The 17,274-nt window shown below is 39.2% G+C and overlaps 2 protein-coding genes across 2 annotated transcripts; one reads left to right on the plus strand and one right to left on the minus strand.

Annotated features, from left to right (window-relative positions):
• Positions 1 to 4,022: 4,022 nt before the first annotated feature.
• LOC116251105 (transcription factor RAX1-like) lies at positions 4,023 to 5,926 on the plus strand. Its single transcript, XM_031625181.2, has 3 exons — positions 4,023 to 4,420; positions 4,822 to 4,951; positions 5,087 to 5,926. The coding sequence occupies exons 1-3, from the start codon at positions 4,285 to 4,287 to the stop codon at positions 5,826 to 5,828; spliced, it is 1,008 nt and encodes a 335-aa protein (XP_031481041.1). The 5' UTR covers positions 4,023 to 4,284; the 3' UTR covers positions 5,829 to 5,926.
• A 2,861-nt stretch (positions 5,927 to 8,787) lies between these two features.
• Positions 8,788 to 16,404, minus strand: LOC116251584 (branched-chain amino acid aminotransferase 2, chloroplastic-like). The gene is made up of 10 exons (XM_031625937.2): positions 16,145 to 16,404; positions 13,657 to 13,736; positions 13,374 to 13,548; positions 12,837 to 13,013; positions 12,345 to 12,476; positions 12,060 to 12,158; positions 11,223 to 11,339; positions 10,180 to 10,275; positions 9,303 to 9,415; positions 8,788 to 9,098 (listed from the first exon to the last, which is right to left on the minus strand). The coding sequence occupies exons 1-10, from the start codon at positions 16,268 to 16,270 to the stop codon at positions 8,981 to 8,983; spliced, it is 1,233 nt and encodes a 410-aa protein (XP_031481797.1). The 5' UTR covers positions 16,271 to 16,404; the 3' UTR covers positions 8,788 to 8,980.
• Between the last annotated feature and the right edge of the window lie 870 nt (positions 16,405 to 17,274).

Consider the following 17,274-nt stretch of genomic DNA (forward strand, 5'->3'; position numbering starts at 1 on the left):
GGATAAGAGTTGCTGCTTTTTATAATGGTTAGTTAGGAGACAGCAAATCGTCCAGTGATTTTGGGGACACACTACTCCTAATAAGTAGTGTTCTTTCTACGAACCCTAATAGGTGGTTAGAAGAAGTGACGACACCAATTTTTGGCTATTTCTTTTTCAGTAGACTACTCCATGTTCACCTACTCTCACATCATAAATTTGTGTTTCATCTATATTCAAGCGACACAAGTATGTTTCTGTTATATATATATATATATATATATATTCATTTGTCTATTTAAACAGTAATCGATTTTAAATATTATCATACAATTAAAGAAGGTCTAACCTTTCTTGCATGATTATTGTAGTCTTACTGTCAGGGATAATCATAGGACGTTAACGGAATTGCAAAACAGAACTTCTGAACGTCCATTAATATTATCGTTTCGATATTAATCCATTTTATTCTGCTTTTTTTGGAAGAAAAACCTCATGATATTCATGATATTAAAGCATTCAAAAGAGATCAAGAGTTTGACACCGAAACACGCAGTTGTTTTGACATTAGATATATATATTTATTTATTTAGAGAGAGAGAGAGAGAGAGAGAGAGAAAGAGAGTTTCCAGCCTGGTATAAATTTCTCCAATTCAAACTTAGATAGCGACGGGAGATACGCATTAAATGGAGGGTGAGAGAAACCGTTTATGTTGTCATTTTCCCCAACAAATACACGATTATACAAGGAGGACAACGAGGTTGACAAAGTCTTGTATTTTGGCCGTTTTGTTTCGGCCAATTGAAACCAACATAAAAAGTTAAGTCGCGTCCATCAACACCCCTAGCTGGCAATAACATCCTCTTCGTGTCTTTAGCGTAAGAGTCAACTCATGTGCATCTTCCTTTTGATTGTGATCTCCACTTGAAGATTGAAAATTAAGGTTTGATATTTAATCGCTTGATTATGTTTTCTATGTGTACATACTCTCTTTAATGTGTACTTTTGCCTTGAAATGAAGAATAAAAGAAGTTGATTTTTTTTTTTTGCTCTTGTCTATTGGGTAAGTAAGACGATTATTTCATTATGTTGCCGAAAACCCCCCACCTTCCCCCTCATTCTAGACCCAAGGTATCCGTTTAGTTTTCAATGTCTCAAAATGATGTTTCTGCTATGATTTAACTTGCATATTAATACCTCCTCTCATAATGCATGAAGTTGACTCCTCAAGTGCTCCATCTGGACGTGGGGGGAAATAGTCAAACACCCTAATTACATTTTCTTGGTACGATTGAGATTGAGTTCTTTTTTTGACATTTTATATATAATTTTGTCATCTTCACTTTCAATAATGATGCATGCATAGTTGGTTGACAAAAGGGTAGTTGCTATTTTGGTTCACATGATCATCAAAACCATGGGTAAGAGCCGCAGCTAGCATGGTCCAGTTTCTTCGAGCCACTGACCAAAATGAACAAAAAAAAGCCAGTGACGACTAAGTTGTGAGCCTTTCTAAATGGGATATATAAGTCCTGGTCCGCATTGACCCTATTTTGCTGATTTTTCAAACCCAACGTTGAAAATTCTTGTCTCGTTTCAACGTTTTCCGGTGTGAATTCTCCCTCCACATCAAACCGACGGACCTTGCTAGCTAGACTTGAACGGAAAAAGTTTGAATACGTGAGCCAACGGGGCCCAGAGGCGCAGTACGCACCCAAGCATCATTAGTTCGAAACCAATTAAGTGCTGCATGTTTCAGGCTTATGGGTCGTATTATTTGGGTTCGTTAATCAAGAGAAAGAGAGGGGAGGAAGCAGATGGGGTAGGTTCACTGAGCTCACTGTTTGAAACCGTGTTGGAACTTGAGTGCAATTGTATAAGATAGCCCTAAGAGATCCAGTTCACGGCTTCATAGTCAATTGAGAATTTATTAACCATATATTTAGTAACCCATATCTAACTTCGCTGCCCCTAAAAAGGGTGGGTTTTCAAGATAAGTGGTTCCGCTAACATAGTGCATCATTTAGGACGAGCGATCTGTTTTGCTCCGACCAAATAGAAACCACTCTAGAATGTCTGCGGTGAGAATTCATTCCTATGGTGTGAAGTCAAACGCGAGGTTTCTCACAGCAACAACGCTCCTGAAATTTCTCTCCATATGGTTTGGCCCTTTTGTGTTGAGAAAGACGGATGAAGAGCAGAGCCCCAGGAAGGGAGGGCTGCTGTTGCCGTGCTGCCGGCTGCGTCTCGTTCGACGACCAAATTAAAGGAAGCTCGGTGTGGAGTGCGAGCGAAGCCACCGGAATTAATAAGAGCTCCCGCGGCTGACTGCCGTGTTGACCATATCTCTCTTACTTGGTAAAACCAAGCGGCGGTAAAATCAACACGCGGTGTTATACACAATCTCAGTTGAAGCCATGAAAGCCTAGCTAGATTGACTTCCCACGGCGTCTACTCCTTCCCAACCTCACGCCCCCCTTCTTTTATTAAACAATGTCGGAATACGCGGCCGACCGCTGCTTCTTTATTATTATTATATCTTTAATTTCAAAACTTTACTTCATCAAAATTATATATATATATATATACATATATATTATAGAAAGGCCTTCTAGTAAAGATGAGAAATAAATGAGGGCCATATTGATATGATACAGTAGCAGCCCAAGGGTTCCATTAACGTGCATGTTAATGCAAGCTTCGAGGTGCAATGAAAATCATAATTCCATGCTTGAAAAGGAGCTGCAGGTTTGGAAATTTATGCAATCTCCGGGACAAAGAAAATGGTATATGGAGGACTTAACTTATATGGGGTTTGACCTTGATCTTAACTAATACCGAAAGTCGACAAGGTCTGTTGGGGTATTAAGAAAGGAGGTCCGGTAAACATGCCTTGTTGGACGCATATATAATCAAACAGATTCACGAACGGAATCGGGTTTGGTTGATGATCAAAATCTATTTTTAAGGACTGTGAACGTCTTAAGCAATTGGGTGCTGATTAAGTTTTTTTATATATTGTTTACTTGGGGGAAACAGCCTTCGGCATAAAACCTTAAAAACTATACCCTTATACTTTCAAGGTTCTAGCTTGCTTAAACTTAAATCAGAACTATATATATATATATATATATAAGTAGGTAGGAACTAGGTCATGAGGTGCATATATATAAAAGTAGGTAGGGACCAGTTGCTATGGTCGGCAGCAGATCCATGGGTCTAGGCCAACTCAGTCCATCACAAAGGCTGCATTCTCCTGAACAGATGGAACGGAAGCATGATGCGATTTGTTTGGAACCGAACGGACCTTCCACAAAGATTGGATCAATTATGAGAATGAGCCATCAAAAGGCAAACCTAACCAATAAAAGCAAATAAAAGGTACCAATATGTATGTTCAGTACAATAATTGGATCAAACCTGCCCGTCCAGACCTCGGTCAATCTAACATGTTGTATTCGGGCAGCTGGGTAAGTTAGCCGAGCGAGACATCGAAATTGGATCTAGTACTACCGCTAAAGATGATCACAAATCCACCTATTCAATCCGAACCCATTTGCGTTTGCACCCCTTATTTGCCACGGGCACTATCATGTGGGTTGTGATCGTTAGAACGAAGAACAGAAACAAAAGTTATAAATCTTCAAACAATTAAGACATAAGTATACAAATATAGATGATAAGAGGATCAGTGGTTTATATGGCGTTAAGACAGTTCTACATATGTGAAAGAACACGGGCAATCTTAATTCGAGAAAAGCACCAGACGGATCGATTACAATAATTTGATACTTTCATGATTTCCTTCCAAGGTCAGCTAAATAGATCAAAACTTAGCTTTCATATATATATATATATATATATATATATAAGACCAAATAGACCGGAGAAGCAAGAGGGGGGAGGCGTGAGCTGCCACGTGCAGACGGCCGAAGGCTTGTCCTTGCGGGGGCGAAATTGCTGTGATAGATTCTGCTTCAAGAAAGACAAGAAGAAAAAAACCCGAGTCTTCCTCCTCCCTCCCCCCTCCCTATTTTTCTCTCCCTTTTCAACTCTTATATATTTTAATGCTATCGTTCCCTCTTTCTTTCTTTCTTCCTTATTTTTTTTCCTTGTGCACACTAGGCCCCCATCTTTACGACTCGTTAATATTAAATTTCACGTGACAGATCTTCTCTCTTTCTCTCTCCCCACCTTTTCTCCGGTATAAACTTGGTACCATCTGCACTCTGTTTGGTTCATCTTCTTCCCACCGCTTCCAACAGACTCCAGCTGGTCTTGGCGATATCCAGACAGGATCAGCCATGGGTAGGGCTCCGTGTTGTGACAAAGCCAACGTCAAGAGAGGGCCATGGTCTCCTGATGAGGACAACAAGCTTAAGGAGTACATCCAACAGTTTGGCACCGGGGGGAACTGGATCGCTCTGCCGCAGAAGATTGGTGAGTACTGCTTTCCCAATCTGTCTCGGTGGTAATTTTATGATCTGTGCATTCCGCCGAGGTGATCTGCTGCTTGGGTTTCGTTTCGATGTAGAAGATGGTGATTGATCCAGGCTCCAGCTGCCACTCACGTAAAACATCCTCTTAGGTCTCCAAACAAATTGAAGGCATATATGGGAAACGTTTCTCTGCAAGTTCCTAGATCGCATGTTTTCTCTGACAAAAGGAAGAAAAAAAGTCTTGGTCTATTTGAGATTCATGTTATCTCTAATTTTGATGCCGTTGGAAACAGAATTAGAACTGGTGATAGCCAGCCTAGAAAACGAAAAACACAGAAACTAGATGACCAATCCCGCTTTGGTTTTCCTTTTTTATACTGATAATTTCTTCCTTTGTTATAGGGCTGAAGAGATGCGGGAAAAGTTGTAGATTGAGATGGCTGAACTATCTGAGACCCAACCTTAAGCACGGCGGCTTCTCAGAGGAAGAAGACAATATTATTTGCAGTCTCTACATCAACATTGGAAGCAGGTATTTTGTGCCACCCTGGAAAGGGTTGCAAAAATTCAAGTCTTGCCAATTAATGGTTTTCCTTCCATGACTGGTTCTTCCCTCTTGTCTCTGTCATTTACTTAAGAATGCTGTTGCCTGTGGCTATATGGTCAGATGGTCTATTATTGCTTCCCGATTGCCAGGGAGAACTGACAACGACATCAAGAATTATTGGAACACCAAACTGAAGAAGAAGCTGCTGTGCAAAAGCAAAGAACAGATACAAGCTATAAGCTCATCGTCATTGAATGGTAATAATATGAATAATGGAAAGCATCTGGAAAAGCCGCCCATTGCGTTTTCTGATGGTATTATTGGCCACCAAAACTCGTCCTGGTTTCAGCCATGTATTCCTTCTTTATCATCCACTGCATATCAAAGCCAAACTGCATCAGCTTATGACCATTGCTCATTCAAGACATTGCTGGAAATGACTGAGGTCGGGAGGTCCTCAAATCTCGATCAATATGATAAGAAGAGAATCCCCAGAGAGCAGCTCTACCAGTCTTGCACCAACGACTACGCTACTCTCAGCAATGATTTTTCTATCAGTGAAGCCTCCAGCTCTATCAACGATGGGGATCTCAACTCGCCATTAATGAGCCAGTACCAGATAAAGGAGAGGACCATGAACAACACGTTTGAGGAGGGGTCTTCTGTCAGCCTTCCTGCCGAACTAAACGACGATATACAGGCATTTGAGGCACTGAACTCCTTGTATGGACTGCATAACACTAGCTGGTGTGGTGACCTAAGTTCGTCTTCTTGCGGTGGGTCGACTGACTTCTCTTTCCTGTCCCAGCAGCAAGAGCTATTACCGGCGTTCGCGCTGGGACCTAATTACTTTGTGCAATAGATCTACAACATGGGTTGATAATGTATATCAGTGCTGTAAATTCCACGATGGTCGTCGTCTAAAACCCAGGAAACCATTTTTAAAGCCATTTCATGTGAGATTTCGGTCGGTTTATTTCTTCATGTGGTGAGACGTTGTCATTGTGTATTTGACTGGTCTTTGTCAGAGTTAGCTGCTCGATCTGTTCCCCATACGGAACAGTTCAACACTGTTAATTTGTTGGTTTATGCGGATAGAGGCCGGGAATCTACAAGACTCAGGTGGATGTATAGAATAGAAAGAGAATTTCTCAAGGCCTTATTCATCTTGTTTTCTTTAGCAAAGCTGATCACAGCGTGACTCTGATCTCGAGAGCATGAACTTGGGGCCTTTGTCTTCCCCTTTCTTTTCCTGTCCGTAACTGAATAGTCTTTCCCTGCTTCCCCGGAAAAGGAAAAGCAACTGCTGCAATTGAGCAGAAAGATTCCAAACAAATGAGTGGACTTCTTCCCCTTTGGCATTGCGCGAGGAACCATACGGTCTGTCCTCTGATGCCTCAACCTTTAAACATGAACTCTTTGTGTACCAGTGGGAAGCAAAGGCTTGTCACTTTGTTTAAGCATGGCTTCACCATATCGGTGTGGACAGTAGCGAAGCACAAACGTGGGAGTAGGACACCTCCTTGGTTCCATCTCAATGACCGTTTGTTCATCCTACAACTCTGTATATATCGCCAAGTATTCCAGATTAAATATGCTCGCAATGTCTTTGTGTTTGATGGAATTTGTGACTCATGGACATATATATTGCAGCCGACTCTGTACATTTCGTTTGCTTTTAAATTCGTTTCGTTGAAGTGGCTATATATGATTGTACCCATCCTTTGCACATGAATTTTGCTTCCTTATGATGGAATTGACGAGTAAAAATGGCGCTATTCTAGGTCTTGCATGTGCCCTTATGGCATATGCTACATGGATAAATATTTATGCTAGCTTGTCCACTATGTTCATCTACTCGATCACGGCCTTTTTATTAAATATTAGCAGAAACAACCATAGCGATGGAAGCTCGATCATGCTGAACGTAAAGGTTTTTATATATATATATATATATATATATATATATATCCATGACTCGGAAATATTGTAAATGTTCTAGCCTTCAAAATTTACATTTTTCACAAAAAAGGGGTTGAGTCTTTGTTAATTCTTACGGTCTAGACCGTGATGATTGTGACTATACTGTTTGATTTGTCAAAAACGTCTGAATTTCACAAATTTCAGTTGTCGACTTGTCATAATCTAAGCTCACCTTTGCCGCTACCTTAGATAAAAACAACAATTTTATCCTTTTTTTAATTAAAAATTTAAAGGATTTATTTTAACTTAAAAGGAGTTCGTCTCAGAAAGTACAAGCTTTCATTTGTCCCAACGTATAAATGATAAATTTAATTGGAGGCACATTTTTCCTTCTTCGGCAGTTGTCAGCAAAAGCAACGCAGGCACAAAAAAAAGCAGATAATTTAGGCTCCTATTCAAAATGTTCGCCAAATACTAGGGGGGTAAATGAAACTTTTCCTACACCATAACGAACGATAGTCATGAAATATACATTAGCAATGGTCATTAACTGAAAGGTCCTTAAATGTTTTCAGTATTTCAGCACCGTACCAACGATATTTGTAATTCAGTCAAGACCTTTTTCTTACCGTGTGGTTAACCAAAAAATGCCACCCCTCCCCAAGGCGGACCCAACTCGAATTCATGAGATTGAAAGAAAATTGTCTACTCTACTTATATAAGGAGGCTCGCGAGAGAAAAAGAGTGTACGTAATTAACTAAATTAAGTGTCCGTGCCTTCGTACTCAGCCCTTCTTAACTACTAATAAGATCATCTCCCCACGAGAAGCTCGTTGTGGTTCAAAGAGCCCACTGAGGCACCAACAAATGTATATATATATAATTCAGCAATGCTTTAAGCTTTATCGAACCCCTGAGGTTGGGTAGCAACCAATTACACAAGTGAAACAAACCGGCCGGACGGACAGTCGCAATTCTTGGATAACTCCAACAAGAATAAAATATCTAAGTGCAACTTTATGCACAAGAAATTATAAGCACGAATCAAGCTTGACGTGTTAAATAAATGAGCCGTGATCGAGTTGAGAAATGAACTTAATGAAACAAGTGAGTCGAGCTCGAGCTACGCAAGCTCGACTCGGTTGACCTCGTTTGAACTTGCAGTAAAAGTACCAGGAAAAATAATTCACCATTTGTCAATAAAAAAAAAGGTTGTTCTAGTGTTCGTCCTTGTGCCCTAAAAAAAGGTCGGCTCAAATTTCAAGCCCTTTTGCTGTTTACTGATTTTAAAAGTCATTTTTTAACAAATGGCTCGGCTAGGCTCCAGCCAAAACTTAAAAGTCAACCGGCCCGAGCTCGTGAGCATCCTACTTTACCAAATGTGACAAACCAGATTGTGATATCATGACCTTAAGAGGAAAGGCGAGAAAATAGGACATCATCATGAACTTCTCGTGGGCCCTCTTGCTAATTTGGCACAACTAAATTGAAAGTGTAGGATAACACAAAAGTCCTACGGCAGATTAAGGTCATCAGCTGCCATCAGCGATAATTTTAGTGCAAGTGAGAGTGGAACGGGTCACGTATTTGGGAATCCATTTCCAGAAAATACTGCCCTCCATGTATAAATCAGGCTGCTGAATCTCAAAGGACAGAATAAAAGTTCTTAATACCCTATGTTGTCACATATGTCCTGCAAATCTGGGAACAGCATGTAACTTGTTTCCAGAAGGTGCTTTAGACAGAGCTTTCTAGTGTCAACACATGGTTATGTAGTTGCAGAAAGGTTCCAAGTGAGTGTGTGTGCATGCCCGGGTGTGCACGTATGTGTGTGTGTGTGTGTGTATTAGAGAGATAGAGTTATATTCACTAAATGGCAAAACCAGTTCCTTCAAGGATGAGTCGAACTTAACTTTAAATATAAGTTATATAATAGCCTCCAAAGACAACAATCTTTGCAAATTTAAAATGCTAGCTGAGTTATCTAGTCAAAAAGTGAAGTTAATAAAGAGTCAAAATTTTATCACACTACAGTCATCTTGCTGCATGTGGAGGAAATCTAGAAATTGAGCAAACATTTTTGTGATCCACCTACCTTAACTCCACTGTCCAACCCATCTTGTCCTCTGCAAGCCCCATCTGAATGCCCGTAAGAGCAGAATAAAGCTGCTGAGAAACTACGCCAACTCCGTCATTTCCATATTGCACTCTGCAAGGATATCAGTATCAGATGCATGAGACAAGTTCATACTCTATTGAACCACAATAACTTTGTGGATAAGGAAAAAAGGAGAATAAAAGGGACTTCCATTCATGCAATTAACCACCTATCCAACTTGTCCAAAATAACCTAATGTATGGATGCATAACAGCCAACCAGCACTCAACTGGCATGAACTAGACAAAGGAGTACCTTTTACCAAGATAAGTGACACTACCAACAGGGGAGACGACCACAGCTGTTCCAGTGCAAAAAACTTCATCAGCATCCATTAGTTCATCAATCGAGACAGGCCGCTCCGCAACCTGAACAGAACAAAAGATCAAAATCTTAATGTATTTTAACATAAAAGACCTGTAAACTAGTTCAGACTGACCCCAGTTACAGATACTATGACCAGTAGCAATGGAAAAAGCACTAGAAACAAGGAGGAAAAGGATGACTAAACTATGCAAGGAGGAAGCAAAACTGAGATCAGAACTTCAAATCAGTTCAACGAAGTTCCAACTCCTTACAAAATACAAATCCTTCATGATGTGAGATTCAATTGTGTCTCAAGAGTCACTTACCCTATATTTGTAACATCATTAGACTAAGTACACAAAATAGAAGGCTATCCTTAAGTAGTTATTCAGTTATTTTGGCAATTTTAAAGAACAAAATGAACTAATAATTTGTCCAAAAGTACCCAAAACTTCAAAAGCAAACAATAAACTATAAAGAGAAGAAACATCAGCCAGAAGACTGTTGTTTCCCCTCCTTAAATTGCTAAGTGGTCTTGTGCATAGGTTAGTTGTAAGTTGATACGTCCAGCTGCTGGTCACATGGGGCTTCAGTTAAGGCTGCCAAAATCACCATGTATGGACTATAAATTATTACGCTGCCACCTAATAATATGCATGACAATGCCTCCAATGAAGCTGAGACACTAAAAACTACTTTTCGTTCTCCATGGTGGGAGTTAAACAGTAACTTGTTATTCTATACAAGAAGTCCCCATGAAAGACCACAAAAGATCAGGAAGAACAAGAAAACATAAGCTACAATGCTGGAAATGTCTGTTATATACCTCGAAACCATGAGTACGGGAAACTTTAATTATACTTTCCCGTGTGATTCCAGGAAGAATTGTCCCCTCTAGTGCAGGAGTTGAGATGTTGTTACCCTGGAGTACATTAAAACGCAGAAAAATGAGAAACTGTTACATCCATTTCCACAAATAGTGCATAAATTTTTCTTTTTCCTAAAGCAGACTGTTGTCAGCTGGATCCACTGAAACAAGAACAAACAAAAAATTTGACAACATTTAATATCAATCACAAGAACTAACAGGCGCCAATAAAACAACAGGACAACTTATGGATAAAGAATATTAAAAAAAAAAGTGAAGAAGAGCAGTCGCCTCCATAATTTTCAAAATCAACAGAAAAGTGACTTCACTTGAACACCAATCTTATGGATGGAGAATGGCCGTTGCATGATTTTCCTTCCTTAGTAAGAAAAACTGAAAAAGGAAGCATCTGATGCTTTACATGAACAACAACAGGAATCTCATGTTATCTATCAAAATTGTTGCAAAAAACAAAAATGAGATATTGGGCATACTAGTATGCGTAAGTACTTTTCTTCTCAATAAAGAAAGTTTGAAGCATGAAATAGACTTTCCTAACACATACTCGAAATAATTAGCATCGGTCTGCATGTATTGCCAATGGATATGCCAAACAAAAAGCAGCTAACCGAACGACAGTCGGCAACCAAGGCATGTAATTATCTTTTCTATAAACTAAACCTTTAGAAACTTGAGACTGCATTCTATGACATACTTTGATTTTGGAAAAACAGTGTTCAAGGAGCTGACATAATGGCGAGCTAACTAAGACTTCAAAAGAATGTTGCTACCAACAGTTATTACTCATTGCACTTGGGAAATATAAAAAATTCAATTTAATGAATCACAATGAGCACAAAGATCAGATATTATAAATGGCACTTAATAAAAAAAATGCAGGTCCCGTAGTTAATTTATGCACCTCCTCTCAGTGCATGAAACTGAGTATTAGCTAATGACAAATTTTTTGGCTGTCCATATGCACCGAATACATGGCATACCTTTACAATAAAAATATTACATGATGAAACTTCCTCCAGGTATTTCTTTTTTATAGAATCAAGGTATATGACATCAGAATAGCCCTTAGACTTTGCTGCAGATTGTGCCTTCAGAACCTACAAGATCAAATGAATCAAGACTGAGGAAGAAGCATGTGTCCTTTTGTAGATTTAAAACTAAGTATATATTGTTGTAAAGTCTATACAATGCATTTATTCCAAGAAAACAGTAGTGTTTTTCTTATTTCATGAATTACATGCAAAATCCAAAGTCGTAGAATAGATGCCAGATGCAGATGACATATTGGATAATGGAAGATATGACCTGTTCAGTGATGCATCGATTTTTAGATTTATGTTCTATGTTCAAATCAATGCTTTTATTCCATCTTCACTAGGTCCATGCAACATCATGCTTTAATTAAAATCCAACAAAAATGATAATCAATATGTCATCTCTAAGTAAGACCTGAAGGCTTATGTCACAAGTGCTAATATAGCAAAATATCCCACAAACAGAACATCAATACAAAAGCTGAAACAGTAAACATGTACATGATTGAAAAAGAAGTACAAAAGTTATCTCCATATGCAAGATATGAAGCCTATAATTCTCAGCAGTCCAAACTACTTTTCGTTGGAACTCTGCAGCAACAAGGAATACCTCAATCAGGATACCAGACAAAAGAAACACACTGTTTTATCTTACTATCCAATTTCCGACAATATAAATTGAATATAAAATTAGAATATCTCCTTCAAACTTTTCATTGTACTTACCTTTTTAAGCTTAACATAAGCATAAGCACAAAGAGGATCTGTATGTGTAGTACTTACTGGAGCGTAGTTCCCTATTGTCTTTATACCTCCAGTTCCACCAGGAGTAGCACGATGAAAATGACTCTCTACAACTAAGTTGATTGGTGCCAAGCCTTCCTGACACAATGTAGAAGAAATGAACATATGAGGTAATATGTGGCAGGAAAAAAATTATTTGCAAATATGCACACAAAAATCAAGAAAAGGGAGCTAAATGTGTGAAATCACGAAATTATAGAGATAACAAGAAAATCAGGCAAAACAAAATAGAACCAAAAAATTGAGCTGAAAATCCAAACAAACCTTGAAATAGTTCCCCACAGGAGAAACATACACCAAAAATGTGTACTCTGGAGCTGGAGCAAGGCCTAGAACGGCTCCACTTCCAAAGAGAAGTGGACGAATATATAGTGAACCTTTACCTGCTGGTGGAACCTGGATAGGGAAGGAAATAGTCCATTAAAGGATAATTCAAATAAATAACTGTTCTCTGCCCTCTGATTTCTGAATTTTTTTCAGAGGTTCTTGTGCTTCCTCATCACAAGTATGGGACCGAAAATCACAGGCAACACAAACAAAAAATTGTGACCTATGATTTTCCAGTACCCCTTGAAACCAAGTACATAACTACTTTAAAATTTTAAATCTGTCACTTTAAATCTTAGGTGTAATGCTATGCCAATATTACAGGTGTGCAACCATGGTTTTGATTCTTCAGTACATGATTGTTCCATATATAGCCAAAATAAATATGTCCATAGTCAACAGATGCAAATAAGTGCTCCGCAGCAGTACCCAATGCCTGTTTGCCCAAACTGTCTGTTTCACAGCATCCACAAACTGTTGAACTGATGGGTAGGGCATGCACATCCTCTCTGCACCCATTTTCATTCTTAAAGCATTTTCTTCAGGACGGAAAAGTAAGATTTTTCCTTCTGCAGTCCTGTATGCTTTCAAACCTTCAAATAAGCCCTGGCAATAAACAACGGCATATATCACCCAAAGAAACAAGTACAACAGTGCAAAAGCAGAATAGTATAATTTATTTTAGACAAGCAGAATGGTATAATTTTTTTTAGACTGAGAGATGAATACACATATGAACAAAATGAATAGAATAAACATGAGATATTTTCTCAACTCATTCAGGAGAACACAAGTGAGAATAAGCATATGTGTGTGTGTGTGTGTGTGTGTGTGTATATATATCATGGCAGTGTTGTACTTGATAAACTAAAAAAGTAGTTATTACCAATCTAAGGTGAGACAGTGAAGATCAGTCCACTTGTGAATAAAAGGAAACTGAGAGAGACCAAAATCAATTCCAATTACCTGCCCATAGTTTAGAACTCCAGAAGACGGACTAAGATCAATATTTCCATATTTCTGTAGTTCACCTTTCTGGAAGTTTCCATCCTTGAAACACTTCATGATATACATGTAGTCTGTTGGCACAAGACCAAACCCAAGGTTGTCCCAATCTAGTTCTGGCACAGTACTTGTTCCCCTGTTTTACACCACAGAATATCCTCAAAAGCGATTTACCAGAAAACAGTGAACAAATAAAAAATATAGGAGAAAATAATTAAACATAACTGAACATGAATATCTATACCTAGAAGTAGTTCCTGCAGTTGCTTCACACCTTATTTCTGAGGCCAATAGAACATGAGAAGAGCAAGAAAGATTTTTAGGCTGCCAAGATGAAAAAACAAAATGAACTGTGTTCAGACAAACAGACTGTTTCTCTGCTCTCCCTAAAAGACATGAAGGCTTGAAGGATGATATTGATACAAGAAAAGTATAAGGAAATTGTGTGCACAAATGTGATTCTTAAATAGTAGAGAGAGAGAGGCGCCTCAAATTTATGCTGGAACAGAAATCCAGATAAATACAGTTGAATCCTGAATGTAAAGAAAAAAAAAATTGAAAGTATATGAAACACATTAGTCTACTAGCAAAGTCATTTGCAGACTACAGAAACCAGGATGCATTGACCAGAGATCATGCAATTACTTTGAGCTCATCGGAAATGTAGAGTAACATCACCTGAGATGCACATGGATTCCAAATAGTTTAGGTCCATAACATGAAATGGTCATCGAATATCATCCCCTTTTCCCGTAATCCAGAGATCCATGCATCAGACAATTTTTACTATCTTTGAAACAGGGAAATAGGTCCAGCTCACTTCATAATTCAAGTTACCAACCTAACATCTAGGGGATTCATGTCCTAAAAATAGGTCTCCTGACAGACCCTGCTAAACCACTACGAAGGCCAACAATTTCATCTATTAGCATTAGGCAAGCCTTTTGTTTCCTTTTTAAGCATATTTGCTGCCTAAGCATTTTTAAGTCATTTTCTACTGTAAAACTGATGAGATGGCACTCTACTGCTATTGATTTCATGTTTACTCCTCACTTCTAGAACAAGAAAAGCAAACATAAGTGGAAATAAAGCTTGAAGATGCCATGTTTTTTCTAAGACCAAATTCTACCCAATTCACCAGATGAACACTTCCTGGTGAGCTGGAAGTAACATAATGAAACAAGGTCGCAAAACCAATTTTGACACACTAGGCTTCTTATAATCCACCAAGCATACGGGGTGCATTTGTCATCAGACAATGACTTAATTGTTGCAATTGTTGACATGGATGAACAGCTCTTTGACGTCATTCAGACATTTAAATCCTTTTTTACTTGTTGACTTATCAAACTTCCGGCAATTGTGATTGATTCGTCGGAATGTATCATGTCCATCCCACGTAGTTGCAATGAGATGAGAAGCAGAAGCTGATATAAACCACAAGGCATTTGGAGTGTTGAAAACCATCTGCCAATCGGTAAAGCCTCTTACCAACCTTGGCATCTCGTATTCAAAATCTAAACCCTTGAGTTTCGCCACTTTCAGATGACCAATCAAGGAGCCTACGAAGAATATGCCATTGCAATAAAACAAAGCACCACACAACTTGATGATCAACGTTAAGGGGCATAGCCTCGAGTAGCCTTTGCCATCAACAGTACCAGCAAGCTCGTTAACTCTGGAATTCACATAAGGAATCAGGATGGCATTCAGAAAATTTTAATGCAGAAAATCCAATGGTCAAAAGGATGTGATAAACATCAAATTGCAGCAAACCAAGATACCAATGCCTCAAATTCTTCTGCTCAGAACAGCAAAGGCCTTCCAGTTACAGGCGACTGGTGTGAGATTTAATTGCACATTACATGCAGTAGTCTAGACCCACATAAGTGTCATTACTTACTAAGTCCAACCATTTCAGCCAATGGGATTCGGCGGACTTTTCATTTTCTTTTTTATTAAGCATTTGAAGTCACTTTCTTATGTCAAACTGAAAAGATGGGACTCTACTGCTATTGATTTCAGACTTACTCCTGACATCTAGGACAAGAAGAGCGGACATAAGTGGGAATAAAGTAGAAGACGCCACCATCTTTGTGACATCAAATTCTGCCCAATTCCCCAGATAAATCCCCTTTCTGGTGAGCTAGAAATATAATAGTGAAACAAGGTGGCAACGTCAATTTTGACGCAATACGCTCTTGTAATCCCAACTATATATGGTTGCGTTTGTCATCAGACAACGACTTGATAATTGCAGTTCTTGACATGGATGAACAGCTCTTTGACGTCATTCAGACATTTAAATCTTTTTTTTACATTTCCCGCGACCTTTGTTGATTCTTTGGGATATCTCATGTCCATCCGACCAAAATCGCAAATGAGATTGGGAACTCTTAAAGCAGAAGCTGATATAGATAAAGGACATTGGGAATGTCGAAAACCATCTGCCAAATGCCAACTGTAAAGCCTTTTAACCAACTTCGCCCTTAACAGTACCAACAAGGCACAAGCTCGTCAACAACGAAATTCGCGTACGGAAATGAGACGGCTTTCAAAAATTTCTAATGCAGTCAACAAATGTAACTTTTTCCCGACACGAGAAAAATCGGTGATTGACCACGAACCGGGAAGCCTGACATCACGTGTACTTTCTTCAAGAGGAAAAAAGGGTGCCCCATTACAACGAGTGCGCAGAACAATGACAGAGAGAGGAGGAGAAGGAGTGGTACCGAGAGAGAGGGGGGCCATCGGATATGGGCACCACTGTGAGGAGTGAGGAAGGATACGGAGGGCGTCCCTCCAGCTACGCAGATGTTGCTGGCCGGCAGTCTCGGTAGAAGGACGCTCGCCTCCATGGTCACGCCTCTCTCTTTCTCTCTCTGTCTTTACGAGAAACACTGCAGAAGAAGTCTCCAGCGGTGGAAGGAAGGAGGGATGTCCGCCCGCGAGCGTTCCCAAAATAGAGCCATCTCCCGCTCCGTAGCAGCCTTCCCACTTCCCAGACCAGACACCCCATTTACCAGAATTATCCTCGATTCAATGAATGAATGACCAGGCGCCCATGCGCCCCACTAGATAACATGACTAATGCTTCGCGTTATCTTGAAAATAACGTCAGTAAATGGATTAAACCAATCTTCATGGAAAGTTTACGTATTTCCAAATGGATTAAAACAATCTTAGTGAAAGTTTACATATTTCTAAGTAGAGAATGTAAAGGCTTCCAGGACAAAGATGAGAAAAGAAAACAGTTTACACATTTCAAAAAGGCGTTTTGAGGGCCAAACTGGGTTTCTTAGAAACCCAGTTTCGTTAAAACTTGGTTTTCAACTATGTTTTGCAGAAGCCAGGGAAGGGTTTTTTTTTTTCCATGAAAAACAGCGTTTTGAGTGATGATTAATGACAACAAGGCTGCTCAAGTGGGTGCAGTTATATGTTGGTGTATGTCCAAAGACTCCAAACTTTGCAGATGAAAGAAAGATGTGTAGTTACTCCAATTTCCAGCTTTTTTTTACTTCTTTCTGCTTGTCTATTGAGAATTCTTTCCTGGTCTTCTAATTAACATTTGTTGGTTGGTTTTTTACCATGGCTGCTGAACATATCAGCTCAGCTACTGCACACTGTGTTTGTCATATTTTATGTGTTGACATGTACTTGTGGAACGCATTATCTTCAAGTACTCCTTTTTTTTTTTTAGTGGTATATGCTGAGGACAGTGGGACCTTCAATGGCTAATCTGCATAATTATTTTGGCATAAAGAATTTATAGTTCTAAACAGTAATGAAAAGTTATTCTATAGAAGTTTATGACAGAGCTTCGAAGAAAGGGACATTTCAAGTCTGTATGGGCGTGCTTTCC

This window comes from Nymphaea colorata, chromosome 3, assembly GCF_008831285.2.
Source record: "Nymphaea colorata isolate Beijing-Zhang1983 chromosome 3, ASM883128v2, whole genome shotgun sequence".
NCBI classification, from domain to species: Eukaryota; Viridiplantae; Streptophyta; class Magnoliopsida; order Nymphaeales; family Nymphaeaceae; genus Nymphaea; species Nymphaea colorata.